We start from the raw sequence: 14,897 nt of genomic DNA, 5'->3' as shown, positions 1-14,897 counted from the left end.
GTGAGAAGGAGATGGAGTGAGTATTTTGAAGGTTTGTTGAATGTGTTTGATGATAGAGTGGCAGATATAGGGTGTTTTGGTCGAGGTGGTGTGCAAAGTGAGAGGGTTAGGGAAAATGATTTGGTAAACAGAGAAGAGGTAGTGAAAGCTTTGCGGAAGATGAAAGCCGGCAAGGCAGCAGGTTTGGATGGTATTGCAGTGGAATTTATTAAAAAAGGGGGTGACTGTATTGTTGACTGGTTGGTAAGGTTATTTAATGTATGTATGACTCATGGTGAGGTGCCTGAGGATTGGCGGAATGCGTGCATAGTGCCATTGTACAAAGGCAAAGGGGATAAGAGTGAGTGCTCAAATTACAGAGGTATAAGTTTGTTGAGTATTCCTGGTAAATTATATGAGAGGGTATTGATTGAGAGGGTTAAGGCATGTACAGAGCATCAGATTGGGGAAGAGCAGTGTGGTTTCAGAAGTGGTAGAGGATGTGTGGATCAGGTGTTTGCTTTGAAGAATGTATGTGAGAAATACTTAGAAAAGCAAATGGATTTGTATGTAGCATTTATGGATCTGGAGAAGGCATATGATAGAGTTGATAGAGATGCTCTGTGGAAGGTATAAAGAATATATGGTGTGGGAGGAAAGTTGTTAGAAGCAGTGAAAAGTTTTTATCGAGGATGTAAGGCATGTGTACGTGTAGGAAGAGAGGAGAGTGATTGGTTCTCAGTGAATGTAGGTTTGCGGCAGGGGTGTGTGATGTCTCCATGGTTGTTTAATTTGTTTATGGATGGGGTTGTTAGGGAGGTAAATGCAAGAGTTTTGGAAAGAGGGGCAAGTATGAAGTCTGTTGGGGATGAGAGAGCTTGGGAAGTGAGTCAGTTGTTGTTCGCTGATGATACAGCGCTGGTGGCTGATTCATGTGAGAAATTGCACAAGCTGGTGACTGAGTTTGGTAAAGTGTGTGGAAGAAGAAAGTTAAGAGTAAATGTTAATAAGAGCAAGGTTATTAGGTACAGTAGGGTTGAGGGTCAAGTCAATTGGGAGGTGAGTTTGAATGAAGAAAAACTGGAGGAAGTGAAGTGTTTTAGATATCTGGGAGTGGATCTGGCAGCGGATGGAACCATGGAAGCGGAAGTGGATCATAGGGTGGGGGAGGGGGCGAAAATTCTGGGGGCCTTGAAGAATGTGTGGAAGTCGAGAACATTATCTCGGAAAGCAAAAATGGGTATGTTTGAAGGAATAGTGGTTCCAACAATGTTGTATGGTTGCGAGGCGTGGGCTATGGATAGAGTTGTGCGCAGGAGGATGGATGTGCTGGAAATGAGATGTTTGAGGACAATGTGTTGTGTGAGGTGGTTTGATCGAGTGAGTAACGTAAGGGTAAGAGAGATGTGTGGAAATAAAAAGAGCGTGGTTGAGAGAACAGAAGAGGGTGTTTTGAAGTGGTTTGGTCACATGGAGAGAATGAGTGAGGAAAGATTGACCAAGAGGATATATGTGTCGGAGGTGGAGGGAACGAGGGGAAGAGGGAGACCAAATTGGAGGTGGAAAGATGGAGTGAAAAAGATTTTGTGTGATCGGGGCCTGAACATGCAGGAGGGTGAAAGGAGGGCAAGGAATAGAGTGAATTGGAGCGATGTGGTATACCGGGGTTAACGTGCTGTCAGTGGATTGAATCAAGGCATGTGAAGCGTCTGGGGTAAACCATGGAAAGCTGTGTAGGTATGTATATTTGCGTGCGTGGACGTATATATATACATGTGTATGGGGGGGATGTTGGGCCATTTCTTTCGTCTGTTTCCTTGCGCTACCTCGCAAACGCGGGAGACAGCGACAAAGTATAATATAATAAAATAAATATAATAATAATAATGATAATAATAATAATAATAATAATAGTAATAATAATAATAATAATAATAATAATAATAATAATAATACTGATAACAATATATGATTGGGTGATGTATAACAAAAAACGGCAGGAGGTCAAAAGGAAGGTGCAGGGATTAAAAAAGAGGGTAAATCAGAGTTGGGGTGACAAAGTATCATTAAACTTTAGGGAATATGAGGAGATGTATTGGAAGGAGATAGATAATCTGCGAAAAACAAGAAAACAAAAGGAACATCTGTGAAGGGCCAAAAGGGGAAGTGATAACAGGTAGTGATGGAGTGAAGAGGAGATAATGAGTATTTTGAAGGATTGTTGAATGTGTTTGATGATAGAGGGGCAGATGAAAGATGTTTTGGTTGGGGTGGTAGCGAAATGACAGGCTCATGGAGAGTGGTTTAGTGAAGAAAGAAGAGGCTGTGAAAGCCTTACGGAAGATGAAATCCTGGATTTGTATACAGCATTTATGGATCTGGAGAAGGCATATGATAGAGTTGATAGAGATGCTCTGTGGAAGGTTTTAAAAATATATGGTGTGGGAGGAAAGTTGTTAGAAGCAGTAAAAAGTTTTTATCGAGGATGTAAGGCATATGTACGTGTAGGAAGAGAGGAAAGTGATTGGTTCTCAGTAAATGTAGGTTTGCGACAAGGATGTGTGATGTGTCCATGGTTGTTTAATTTGTTTATGGATGGGATTGTTAGGGAGGTGAATGCAGGAGTTTTGGAAAGAGGGGCAAGTATGCAGTTTGTAGTGGATGAGAGAGCTTGGGAAGTGAGTCAGTTGTTGTTCGCTGATGATACAGCGCTGGTGACTGATTCATGTGAGAAACTGCAGAAGCTGGTGACTGAGTTTGGTAAATTGTGTGAAAGAAGAAAGTTAAGAGTAAATGTGAATAAGAGCAAGGTTATTAGGTACAGTAGGGTTGAGAGTCAAGTCAATTGGGAGGTAAGTTTGAATCGGAGAAAAACTGGAGGAAGTAAAGTGTTTTAGATACCTGGGAGTGGATCTGGCAACGGATGGAACCAGGGAAGCGGAAGTGAATCATAGGGTGGGGAAGGGGCGAAAATTTTGGGAGCCTTGAAGAATGTTTGGAAGTCAAAAATATTATCTAGGAAAGCAAAAATGGGTCTTTGAAGGAATAGTGGTTCCAACAATGCTGTATGGCTGCTAGGCGTGGGCTATGGATAGAGTTGTGCGCAGGAGGGTGGATGTGCTGGAAATGAGATGTTTGAGGACAATATTTGGTGTGAGGTGGTTTGATCCAGTAAGTAATGTAAGGGTAGGAGAGATGTGTGGAAATAAAAAGAATGTGGTTGAGAGAGCAGAAGAGGGTGTTTTGAAATGGTTTGATCACATTAGGAGAATGAGTAAGGAAAGATTGACCAAGAGGATATATGTGTCAGAGGTGGAGGGAACGAGGAGAAGTGGGAGACCAAATTTTAGGTGGAAAGATTGAGTGAAAAAGATTTTGAGTGATCGGGGCCTGAACATGCAGGAGGGTGAAAGTAGGGCAGGGAATAGAGTGAATTGGAACGATTTGGTATACCGGAGTCGACGTGCTGTCAATGGATTGAACCAGGGCATGTGAAGCATCTGGGGTAAACCATGGAAAGTTCTGTGGGGCCTGGATGTGGAAAGGGAGCTATGGTTTCGGTGCATTATTACATGACAGCTAGAGACTGAGCGTGAACGAATGGGGCATTTGTTGCCCTTTCCTAGCGCTACCTCGCACACATGAGGGGGGGAGGGGGTTGTTCTTCCATGTGTGGCGAGGTGGTGATGGGAATAAATAAAGGCAGTCAGTATGAATTATGTATATGTGTATATATGTATATGTCAGTGTGTGTACATATATGTGTACATTGTGATGTATAGGTATGTATATTTGCGTGTGTGAACATGTATGTATATATATGTGTGTATGGGTGGGTTGGGCCATTCTTTCGTCTGCTTCCTTGCGCTACCTCGCTAACGCGGGAGACAGCGACAAAGCAAAATAAATAAATAAATAAATATATATATATATATATATATATATATATATATATATATATATATATATATATATATATATTTATAAATATATATATATATATATATATATATATATATATATATATATATATATATATATATATATATATATATATATATATATAAAATATATATATATATATATATATATATATATATATATATATATATATATATATATATATATATATATATATATATATATATATATATATATATCTGGGGATAGGGAAGAAAGAATACTTGCAACGCATTCCTCACGTGTCGTAGAAGGCGACAAAAGGGAACGGGACCGGGTGGCTGAAACCCTCCCCTCACTGTATTTTAACTTTCTAAAAGGGGGAACAGAAGAAGGAGTCACGCGGGAAGTGCTCATCTTCCTCGAAGGCTCAGATTGGGGTGTCTAAATGTCGGTGGATGTAACCAAGAGGAGAAAAAGGCAGAGATAGGTAGTATGTTTGAGGAAAGGAACCTGGATGTTTTGGCTCTGAGTGAAACGAAGCTCAAGGGTAAAGGAGAAGAGTGGTTTGGGAATGTCTTGGGAGTAAAGTCAGTGGTTTGTGTGAGGACGAGAGCAAGGAAGGAGTAGCACTACTCCTGAAACAGGAGTGGTGGGAGTATGTGATAGAGTGTAAGAAAGTAAATTCTAGATTGATATGGGTAAAACTGAAAGTGAACGGAGAGAGATGGATGATTATTGGTGCATATGCACCTGGGCATGAGAAGAAAGATCACGAGAGGCAAATTTTTTGTGAGCAGCTGAGTGAGTGTGTTAGTAGTATTGATGCACGAGACCGGGTTATAGTGATAAGTGATTTGAATGCAAACATGAGTAATGTGGCAGTCGAGGGAATAATTGGTGTACATGAGGTGTTCAATGTTGTAAGTGGAAATGGTGAGGAGCTTGCAGATTTATGTGCTGAAAAAGGACTGGTGATTGGGAATACCTTGGTTTAAAAAGAGATATACATAAGTATACGTATTTAAGTAGGATAGATGGCCAAAGAGTGTTATTGCATTACGTTTTAATTGATAGTCACGCAAAAGAGAGTTTTGGATGTTAACGTGCTGAGAGGTGCAACTGGAGGGATGTCTGATCATTATCTTGTGGAGGCAAAAGTGAAGATTTGTAGAGGTTTTCAGAAAGGGAGAGAGAATGTTGGGGTGAAGAGAGTTGTGAGAGTAAGTGAGCTTGGTAAGGAGACTTGTGTGAGGAAGTACCATCAGAGAATGAGTACATATTGGAAAAAGGTGAGACCAAAGGAAGTAAGAGAAGTGGGGGAGGAATGGGATGTATTTAGGGAAGCAGTGATGGCTTGCTCAAAAAATGCTTGTGGCATGAGAAGCGTGGGAGGTGGTCAGATTAGAATGAAGTCATGATAATTTAGCTCTGTCAAGTTGAGATGAGTAATACTGGATATATGAGTATACATGTGGAAATTGTGATAAATTTTATATTGGTCAGACTTGTAAGGATCTTTCTGTAAGATATAAGCAACATAAAAATCGTATATGAAAGTGACAAGAATCAAATGGCTTGATTAATCACGTTAAAAACTATGATTATTGTATTGACTGGAGTAATGCCGTCTCAGTTATTAACTCTAAATCTATTAACGAGAAACATCATTGAATATTTTATTATTAAATACACAAAGAATTATAATCCTAACATTAGTGATGGTCTCTACAAATTAGATAACTTTATTGTTGATAGAATTTTTAAAAGGATAAGTTTATGAACGCTTGTTGTCTGTCTCGAACAATCGCATGTTTACCAAATGGCGTCCTAGCTTCGTCTCTTCGATATTTATTATCTGTGTCTCCCCTGATGATGTGATTATTACACGAAAGTACACTTGGTATCTTATAGTGTTTCATTTTCCCCGTGAACTCATATAAATATATATATATACTATATATATATATATATATATATATATATATATATATATATATATATATATATATATATATATATATATATATATATATTTATTTACTTATTTATTTTGCTTTGTCGCTGTCTCCCGCGTTCGCGAGGTAGCGCAAGGAAACAGACGAAAGAATGGCCCAACCCGCCCATATACACATGCATATACATACACGTACACACGCAAATATACATACCTATACATTTCAATGTACACATATATATACACACACAGACATATACATATATACATGTACGGTAATTTATACTGTCTGCCTTTATTTGTTCCCATCGCCACCTCGCCAAACATGGAATAACAACCCCCTCCCCCCTCATGAGTGCGAGGTAGCGCTAGGAAAAGACACCAAAGGCCCCATTCGTTCACACTCACTCTCTAGCTATCATGTAATAATGCCCGAAACCACAACTCCTTTTCCACATCCAGGCCCCACAGAACTTTCCATTGTTTACCCCAGACGCTTCACATGCCCTGATTCAATCCATTGACAGCACGTCAACCCCGGTATACCACATCGATCCAATTCACTCTATTCCTTGCACGCCTTTCACCCTCCTGCATGTTCAGGCCCCGATCACTCAAAATCTTTTACACTCTATCTTTCCACCTCCAATTTGGTCTCCCACTTCTCCTCGTTCCCTCCACCTCCGACACATATATCCTCTTGGTCAATCTTTCCTCACTCATTCTCTCCATGTGCCCAAACCATTTCAAAACACCCTCTTCTGCTCTCTCAACCACATTCTTTTTATTTCCACACATCTCTCTTACCCTTACATTACTTACTCGATCAAACCACCTGACACCACATATTGTCCTCAAACATCTCATTTCCAGCACATCCACCGTCCTGCGCACAACTCTATCCATAACCCACGCCTCGCAACCATACAACATTGTTCGAACCACTATTCCTTCAAACATACCCATTTTTGCTTTCCGAGATAATGTTCTCGACTTCCAAACATTCTTCAAGGCTCCCAGGATTTTCGCCCCCTCCCCCACCCTATGATTCACTTCCGCTTCCATGGTTCCATCCGCTGCCAGATCCACTCCCAGATATCTAAAACACTTTACTTCCTCCAGTTTTCCTCCATTCAAACTTACCTCCCAATTGACTTGACCCTTAACCCTACTGCACCTAATAACTTTGCTCTTATTCACATTTACTCTTAACTTTCTTCTTTCACTCACTTTGCCAAACTCAGTCACCAGCTTCTGCGGTTTCTCACATGAATCAGCCACCAGTGCTGTATCACCAGCGAACAACAACTGACACTTCCTAAGCTCTCTCATCCACAACAGACTGCATACTTGCCCCTCTTTCCAAAACTCTTGCTTCACCTCCCTAACAACCCCATCCATAAACAAATTAAACAACCATGGAGACATCACACACCCCTGCCGCAAACCTACATTCACTGAGAACCAATCACTTTCCTCTCTTCCTACACGTACACATGCCTTACATCTTCGATAAAAACTTTTCACTGCTTCTAACAACTTGCCTCCCACACCATATATTCTTAATACCTTCCACAGAGCATCTCTATCAACTCTATCATATGCCCTCTCCAGATCCATAAATGCTACATACAAATCCATTTGCTTTTCTAAGTATTTCTCACATACATTCTTCAAAGCAAACACCTGATCCACACATCCTCTACCACTTCTGAAACCACACTGCTCTTCCCCAGTCTGATGCTCTGTAAATGTCTTCACCCTCTCAATCAATACCCTCTCATATAATTTACCAGGAATACTCAACAAACATAGACCTCTGTAATTTGAGTACTCACTCTTATCCCCTTTGCCTTTGTACAATGGCACTATGCAAGCATTCCGCCAATCCTGAGGCACCTCACCATGAATCATACATACATTAAATAACCTTACCAACCAGTCAACAATACAGTCTCCACGTTTTTTAATAAATTCCACTGCAATACCATCCAAACCTGCTGCTTTGCCGGCTTTCATCTTCCTTCCGAAAAGCTTTTACAACCTCTTCTCTGTTTACCAAATCATTTTCCCTAACCCTCTCACTTTGCACACCACCTCGACCAAAAAACCCTATGTCTGCCACTCTACCATCAAACACATTCAACAAACCTTCAAAATACTCACTCCATCTCCTTCTCACATCACCACTACTTGTTAACACCTCCCCATTAGCCCCCTTCACTGAAGTTCCCATTTGCTCCCTTGTCTTACGCACTTTATTAACCTCCTTCCAAAACATCTTTTTATTCTCCCTAAAATTTAATGATACTCTCTCACCCCAACTCTCATTTGCCCTCGTTTTCACCTCTTGTACCTTTCTCTTGACCTCCTGCCTCTTTCTTTTATACATCTCCCACTCATTTGCTTTGTATATATATATGTGTATATACATAATAGCCCACACTCGCACATATGCATTCCAATACATATCAACGTATACCTACATATATATACACAGACATATACATATATACATACGTTCATATTCACACCTGCAGCCTTCCTCCATTCTCATCGCCACTCCGCGCACATTAAATGGCAACCCCCTCCTCCTGAGCACGTGCGAGGTAGCGCTAGGTAAAGACAACAAAGGTCACATTCGTTCTCACTCCGTTTCTAGCTATCATGTAGAATGCACCGAAACCGCAGCTCCCTTTCCACATCGAGTCCCTACAAAACTTTCACATGCACTGGTTCCATTCATTGACAGCACGTCGACCCGGGTAAACTTAATCGTTCCAATTGACTCTATTCCTTGCACGCCTTTCACCCTCCTTTTTGTTTAGGCACCGATCGCTCAGAATCTTTTTCACTCTATCCTTCCACCTCTAATTTGGTCTCGCACTTCTCTCGTTCCCTCCACCTCTAACACATATATCCTTCTTGTCAATATTTTCTCACTTTTTCTCTCTATGTGACCAAATCATTTCAATACACCCTCTTCTGCTCTCTCAACCACACTCTCTTTTATTACTACGCATCTTCCTTACCCTTTCATTACTTACTCGATCAAACTACAACACACTACATATTGTCCTCAAACATCTCATTCCAAGCACATCCACCCTCCTCAACAGAACCCTATGTATAGCCCACTCCTCGCAACCATATAACATTGTTGTAACCATTTTTACTTCAAACATACCCAGTTTTGCACTCAGAGATAACGTTTTCGCCTTCCACACATCCTTCAATACTCCTATAACCTTCGCCCTCTCCCCCACCCTGTGACTCACTTCCGCTTCCATGGTTCCTCTCCTGCGTAAAAGGATTTTATCGGTGTTGGTACGCATCATTGCCTACACACCTGGGTGGTTTTCTTCCTCCACTTTTTCATGAGCGAGAGTCAATAAGTAAGACTCTCACCTCATCAAGTCGACTAGTATATCATTATGCATTTCATAATGACAGATTGAAATACATTTTTGAAAGTTTCATTCACTTTTAGTGTTGTGTTTAAACAGGCTTGCGGTACGAATACATTACTGATTCTTATTAACACGTTATATTCTTCAGATTCTATTCCTGTAATTGATATGCTAGTCATTCACAAGTTTCATTACAAGCATTTAGCTATTATGATGTTCAACTGAACATCTATCATAATGTTTTAAAGAACATCTGACTATCATAATGTTCATAAGAGCATATATCATGATGTTTATAAGAACATTTATCATAATGTTCATAAGAACATCTGATTATCATAATGTTCATACAAACATCTGATTATCAGAATATTCATACAAATATTTGATTATCACAATGTTCATAAGAACATCTGATCATCATAATGTTCATACAAACATCTGATTATCAGAATATTCATACAAATATTTGATTATCACAATGTTCATAAGAACATCTGATTATCATAATGTTCATACGAACATCTGATTATCAGAATATTCATACAAATATTTGATTACCACAATGTTCATAAGAACATCTGATCATCATAATGTCCATACGAACATCTGGCTATCATAATTTTTCCCTATTCTCTACGCAAGTCAGTATCTGTTGTAATGAACGTCATTGCTCACGTGTTGAACTTATCAGGGAAGAGTTTGTGGTGGGCGGTGGGAGCCAGGCCTCTCTCAGGTGTCCAGGAGGCAGCCTGCAGTGGCTGGGCGTCAGGAGGGCTGTATGGCAGATGTACGTACGCACGACACCTGCCAGGTAGTACAGTGGTCTGTGGTATATTGATATATTTCGTTCTCATTGTGTATTTCAAAAGCCTATAACACATGATCGTGTGAGATTCAGTATTATTGTTCAAATATACACATCCATCTATTGATCATTATAATTCCAATACATATACTTCTCTCGGTAATTACTCAAGTAGTCCGTGGTTGTCGTCCACCACAAGTAACACAGTATTGGTCATGGAGAAGGAGGTATGGAGGTGCTGCAGCTGCGGGAGGGACAGGCGAGTGACGACGAGCAGCTTGGTCGACCACACCAGAAGGAGATTCTTGAGGGATGACTCCATGAAGGCGGCGAGGAAGGCTGGGTCGTCGCTCACCACCACTACCGTCATGCACCATGACAACTGACGCACCTGGTGGTGATGATGACGTCAACATGGTAAAGAGGGTAACCACTGACCTGCTTCCGTCAACGGTAATGCGAGAGTGACCTACCCACCACAACAATGATGTGAGTGACCTACCCAACTCAACAGTAATGTGAATGACGTACCCAACTCAGCAGTAATGTGAGTGACCTACACACCTCAACTATGATGAGAATGACCTTCCCAACTCAACAGTAATGTGAGTGACCTACACACCTCAACTATGATGAGAATGACCTTCCCAACTCAACAGTAATGTGGGTGACCTACACACCTCAAAAGTAATGTGAGTGACCTACCCACCTCAACAGTAATGTGAGTGACCTACAAGCCTCAAAAGTAATGTGAGTTGCCACCCACCTCAACAGCAATGTGAGTGAATTCCCCACCTCAACAGTAATGTGAGTGACCGACCCACCTCAACAGTAACGAGAGTGACCTATCCACCACAACAGCAATGTGAATGACCGGCCCAACTCAACAGTAATGTGAGTGACCTACCCACCTCAACAGCAATGTGAGTAACCTACCCATCTCAACAGTAAAGAGAGTGATCTACCCGCCTTAACAGCAATGTGGGTGATCAACCCACCTCAACATTGATGTGAATGACCTACCCACCTCAACAGTAATGTGATTGACCTACCCACCTCAACAGTAATGTGAGTGACCTACCCACCTCAACAATAATGTGATTGACCTACCCATCTCAACAGTAATGTGAGTGACTTACGGACCTCAACAGTAATGTCAGTGACCTACCCACCTCAACAGGGATGTGATTGACCTATCCACCTCAACAGTAATGAGAATGACCTACCCACCTCAACAGTAATGTGAATGATCTACCCACCTCAACAGTAATATGAGTGACCTACCCACCTCAACAGTAATGTGTTAACCTACCCACCTCAACATTAATGTGAGTGATAGACCCACCTCAACAGCAATGAGAGTGACCTATCCAACTCAACAGTAATGTGAGTGGTCTACCCACCTCAACAGTAATGTGATTGACCTGCCCACCTCAACAGTAATGAGAGTGACATACCCACCTCAACACTAATGAGAGTGACCTACTCACCTCAACTGTAATGTGAGTGACCCAGCTATCTCAATAGTAATGTGTGTGACCTACCCACCTGAGCAGAAATGTGAGTGAATTACCCACCTCAACAGTAATGACAGTGACTTACCTACCTCAAGAGTAATGGGAGTGACATAGGCACCATAACAGTACTGTGAGTGACCTAACCACATTAACCGTAATGAGGGTAACCTACCCACCTCAACAATAATGTGACTGAGCTACCAACGTCAAAAGTAATGTAAGTCACATATCCACCACAAGAGTATTGTGAGTGACATAACCACATCAACAGTATTGTGAGTGATCTAACCACCTCAACAGTAGTGTGAGTGACCGACCCATCTCATCAGTAATGAGTGGCCTACCCACCTCAACAGTAATATTAGTGACCTACCCACCTCAACAGTGATGAGAGTGACCTCCCACCTCAACAGTATGTGAGTGACCTACCCACCTTAACTATAATGTGAGTGACCTACCCACCTCAACAGTAATGTGAGTGACCTAAAACCTCAAAAATGATAGGAGTTACCACCCACCTCAACAGTGATGTGAGTGAATTGCCCACCTCAACAGTAAACTGAGTGACCCATCCACCTCAACAGTAATGAGAGTGACCTACCCACCTCAAAAGGTAATTTGGGTGATCTAACCACCTCCAGTAATGTGAGTGACCGACCCACTTAGTAATGTGAGTGACCTTGCCCACCTCAACAGTAATATCAGTGAAATACCCACCTCAACAGTAATGAGAGGAATACTCACCTCAACAGTAATGAGAGTGACCTACCCACCTCAACAGTAATAAGAGTGACACACCCACCTCAACAACAGTGTGAGTGATCTATCCACCTTAACAGTATTGTGATTGACTTAGCCACATCAACAGTAATATGAGTGATCGACCCACCTCAACATCAATGAGAGTGACCTATCCACTTCAACAGAAATATGAGTGATCTGCCCACCTCAACTGTCATGTGAGTGGCCTACCCACCTCAACAGTAATGAGAGTGACCTATCCACTTCAACAGTAATATGAGTTACCTACCCACCTCAACTGTAATGAGAGTGACCTACCCACCTCAACAGTAATGTGGGTGATCTACTCACCTCATCAGTAATGTGAGAGACCAACCCACTTAAACAGTAATGAGAGTGACCTCCCATCTAAACAATAGTGTGAGTGACCTACCCACCTCAACAGTAATGTAGGTGACCTACACACCTTAAAGGTAATGTGAGTTACCACCCACCTCAACAGTAATATGAATGAATTACCCACCTCATCAGTAATGTGAGTGACTGACCCACCTCAACAGTAACGAGAGCGAGAGTGAAATATCCACCTAAACAGTAATGTGAGTGACCGACCCACCTCAACAGAAATTTGAGTGGCCTACCCACCTCAATAGTAATATGATTGACCTACCCATCGTAACAGTAATCAGAGGGGCTTACCCACCTCAACAGTAAAATAGGTGATCTACCTACCTCAACAGTAATGTGAGTGACCGAATAACTTAAACAGGAATGTGAGTGACCGATGGACTCAACAGTAATGTCAGTGACCTACCCACCTTAACAGTAATGTGATTGACCTACCCACCCCAACAGTAATGAGAGTGACCTATCCACCTCAACAGTAATGTTAGTGATCTCCCCACCTCCACAGTAATGTGAGTGACCTACCCACCTCAATAGGAATATGAGTGACCTACCCACCTTAACAGTAATGTGAGTGACCTACGCAACTCAACAATAATGAGAGTGAACTTACCCACCTAACCGGTAATGTGAGTGATCTACCCACCTCAACAGTAACATACGTGAATTACTCACCTCAACAGTAATGTGAGAGACCTACCCACCTCAAGAGTAATGAGAGTGACCCATCCAACTCAACAGTAATATGAGTGACCTACAGACCTCAACTATAATATGAGTGACCTACCCACCTCAGCAATAATGTGAGTGGCATATCCACCATAACAGTACTATGAGTGAAATGACTAAATCAACAGTAATGTGAGTGATCTACCCACCTCAACAGTAGCGTGAGATGACCGGCCGATCTCAACAATAATGAGAGTGGCTTACCCTCCTCAAAGGTAATGTTCGTGACCTACCCACCTCAACAATAATGTGAGTGACCTACCCACCTCAAGAGTAATGTGAGTGACCTACAAACCTCAAAAGTAATGTGAGTTACCAGCCACCTCAACAATAATGTGAGTGAATTACCCACATCAACTAAAATGTGAGTGACAGACCCACCTCAACAGTAACGAGGGTGCCCTATCCACGTCAACAGCAATGTGATTGGCCGACCCACCTCAACAGTAATATGAGTGACCTACCACCTCAACAGTAATGTGAATGACCTACCCACCTCAACGAAAATGAGAGTGACCTATCCACCTCAACAATAAAATGGGTGTTTACCCACCTTGACAGTAATGTGGGTAACCGACCCACTTAAACAGTAATGTGAGTGACCTGATGACCTCTACAGTAATGTCAGTGACCTATCCACCTCAACAGTAATGTGATTGACCTACCCAATTCAACAATAATGAGAGTGACCAACCCACCTCAAAGGTAATGTGAGTGTTCTACCCACCTCAACAGTAATGTGAGTGAATTAGCCACCTCAGCGGTAATATATGTGACCGACCCTCTTCAACAGCAATGAGAGTGACAGATCCACTTCAACAGTAATAAGAGTGATCCACCCACCTCAACTGTAATGTGAGTGACATACCCACCTCAGTAATAAGGAGATTGACCTACCCACCTCAACAGTAATGTGAGTGACCTATCCACATCAGCAGTAATATGATTGAAATACCCACCTTAACGGTAATGTGAGTGACCTACCCAACTCAACAGTAATGTGAGTGACCTTCTCTAAACAGTAATGAAAGTAATCTACCCACCTCAACAGTAATGAGAGTGACCTACCCACCTCAACAGTCATATGAGTGACCTACCCATCTCAATAGTAATATCAATGACCCTCCCACTTTAACGGTAATGTGAGTAACCTACCCACCTAAACGTTTGGTAATGAGAATGACCTATCCACCCAGACAATAATGTGGGTCATATAGCCACCTCAACGGTAATGTGAGTGACCTACCCACCTCAATAGTAATATGAGTGACCTACCCACTTCAACAGTAATTTGAGTGATCTACCTACCCCAGGAGTAATGTGAGTGACATATCTACCATAACAATACCGGGCGTGACCTAACCATATCAACAGTAATGTGAGTGACCTACCCACCTCAATAATAATGTGAGTGACCTACCCACCTCAACAGTAATGTGAGCGATCTACCT

At 41.7% G+C, this 14,897-nt stretch overlaps 1 protein-coding gene across 1 annotated transcript in view; it reads right to left on the bottom strand.

The window, feature by feature from the left end:
* Nucleotides 1-14,897, bottom strand: part of LOC139753933 (glutamate receptor ionotropic, delta-1-like) — a 212,331-nt gene that overhangs the window by 73,730 nt on the left and 123,704 nt on the right. The window contains exons 3-4 of the mRNA XM_071670892.1: nucleotides 10,222-10,445; nucleotides 9,925-10,053 (exon numbers count right to left, since the gene is read on the bottom strand). Of these exons, the coding sequence (XP_071526993.1) occupies nucleotides 9,925-10,053; nucleotides 10,222-10,445 (353 nt within the window). The remainder of the gene's footprint in view (nucleotides 1-9,924; nucleotides 10,054-10,221; nucleotides 10,446-14,897) is intronic.

The sequence above is a fragment of the Panulirus ornatus genome, chromosome 16 (genome assembly GCF_036320965.1).
Source record: "Panulirus ornatus isolate Po-2019 chromosome 16, ASM3632096v1, whole genome shotgun sequence".
NCBI classification, from domain to species: Eukaryota; Metazoa; Arthropoda; class Malacostraca; order Decapoda; family Palinuridae; genus Panulirus; species Panulirus ornatus.
This window is presented reverse-complemented; position numbering and strand designations above follow the sequence as displayed.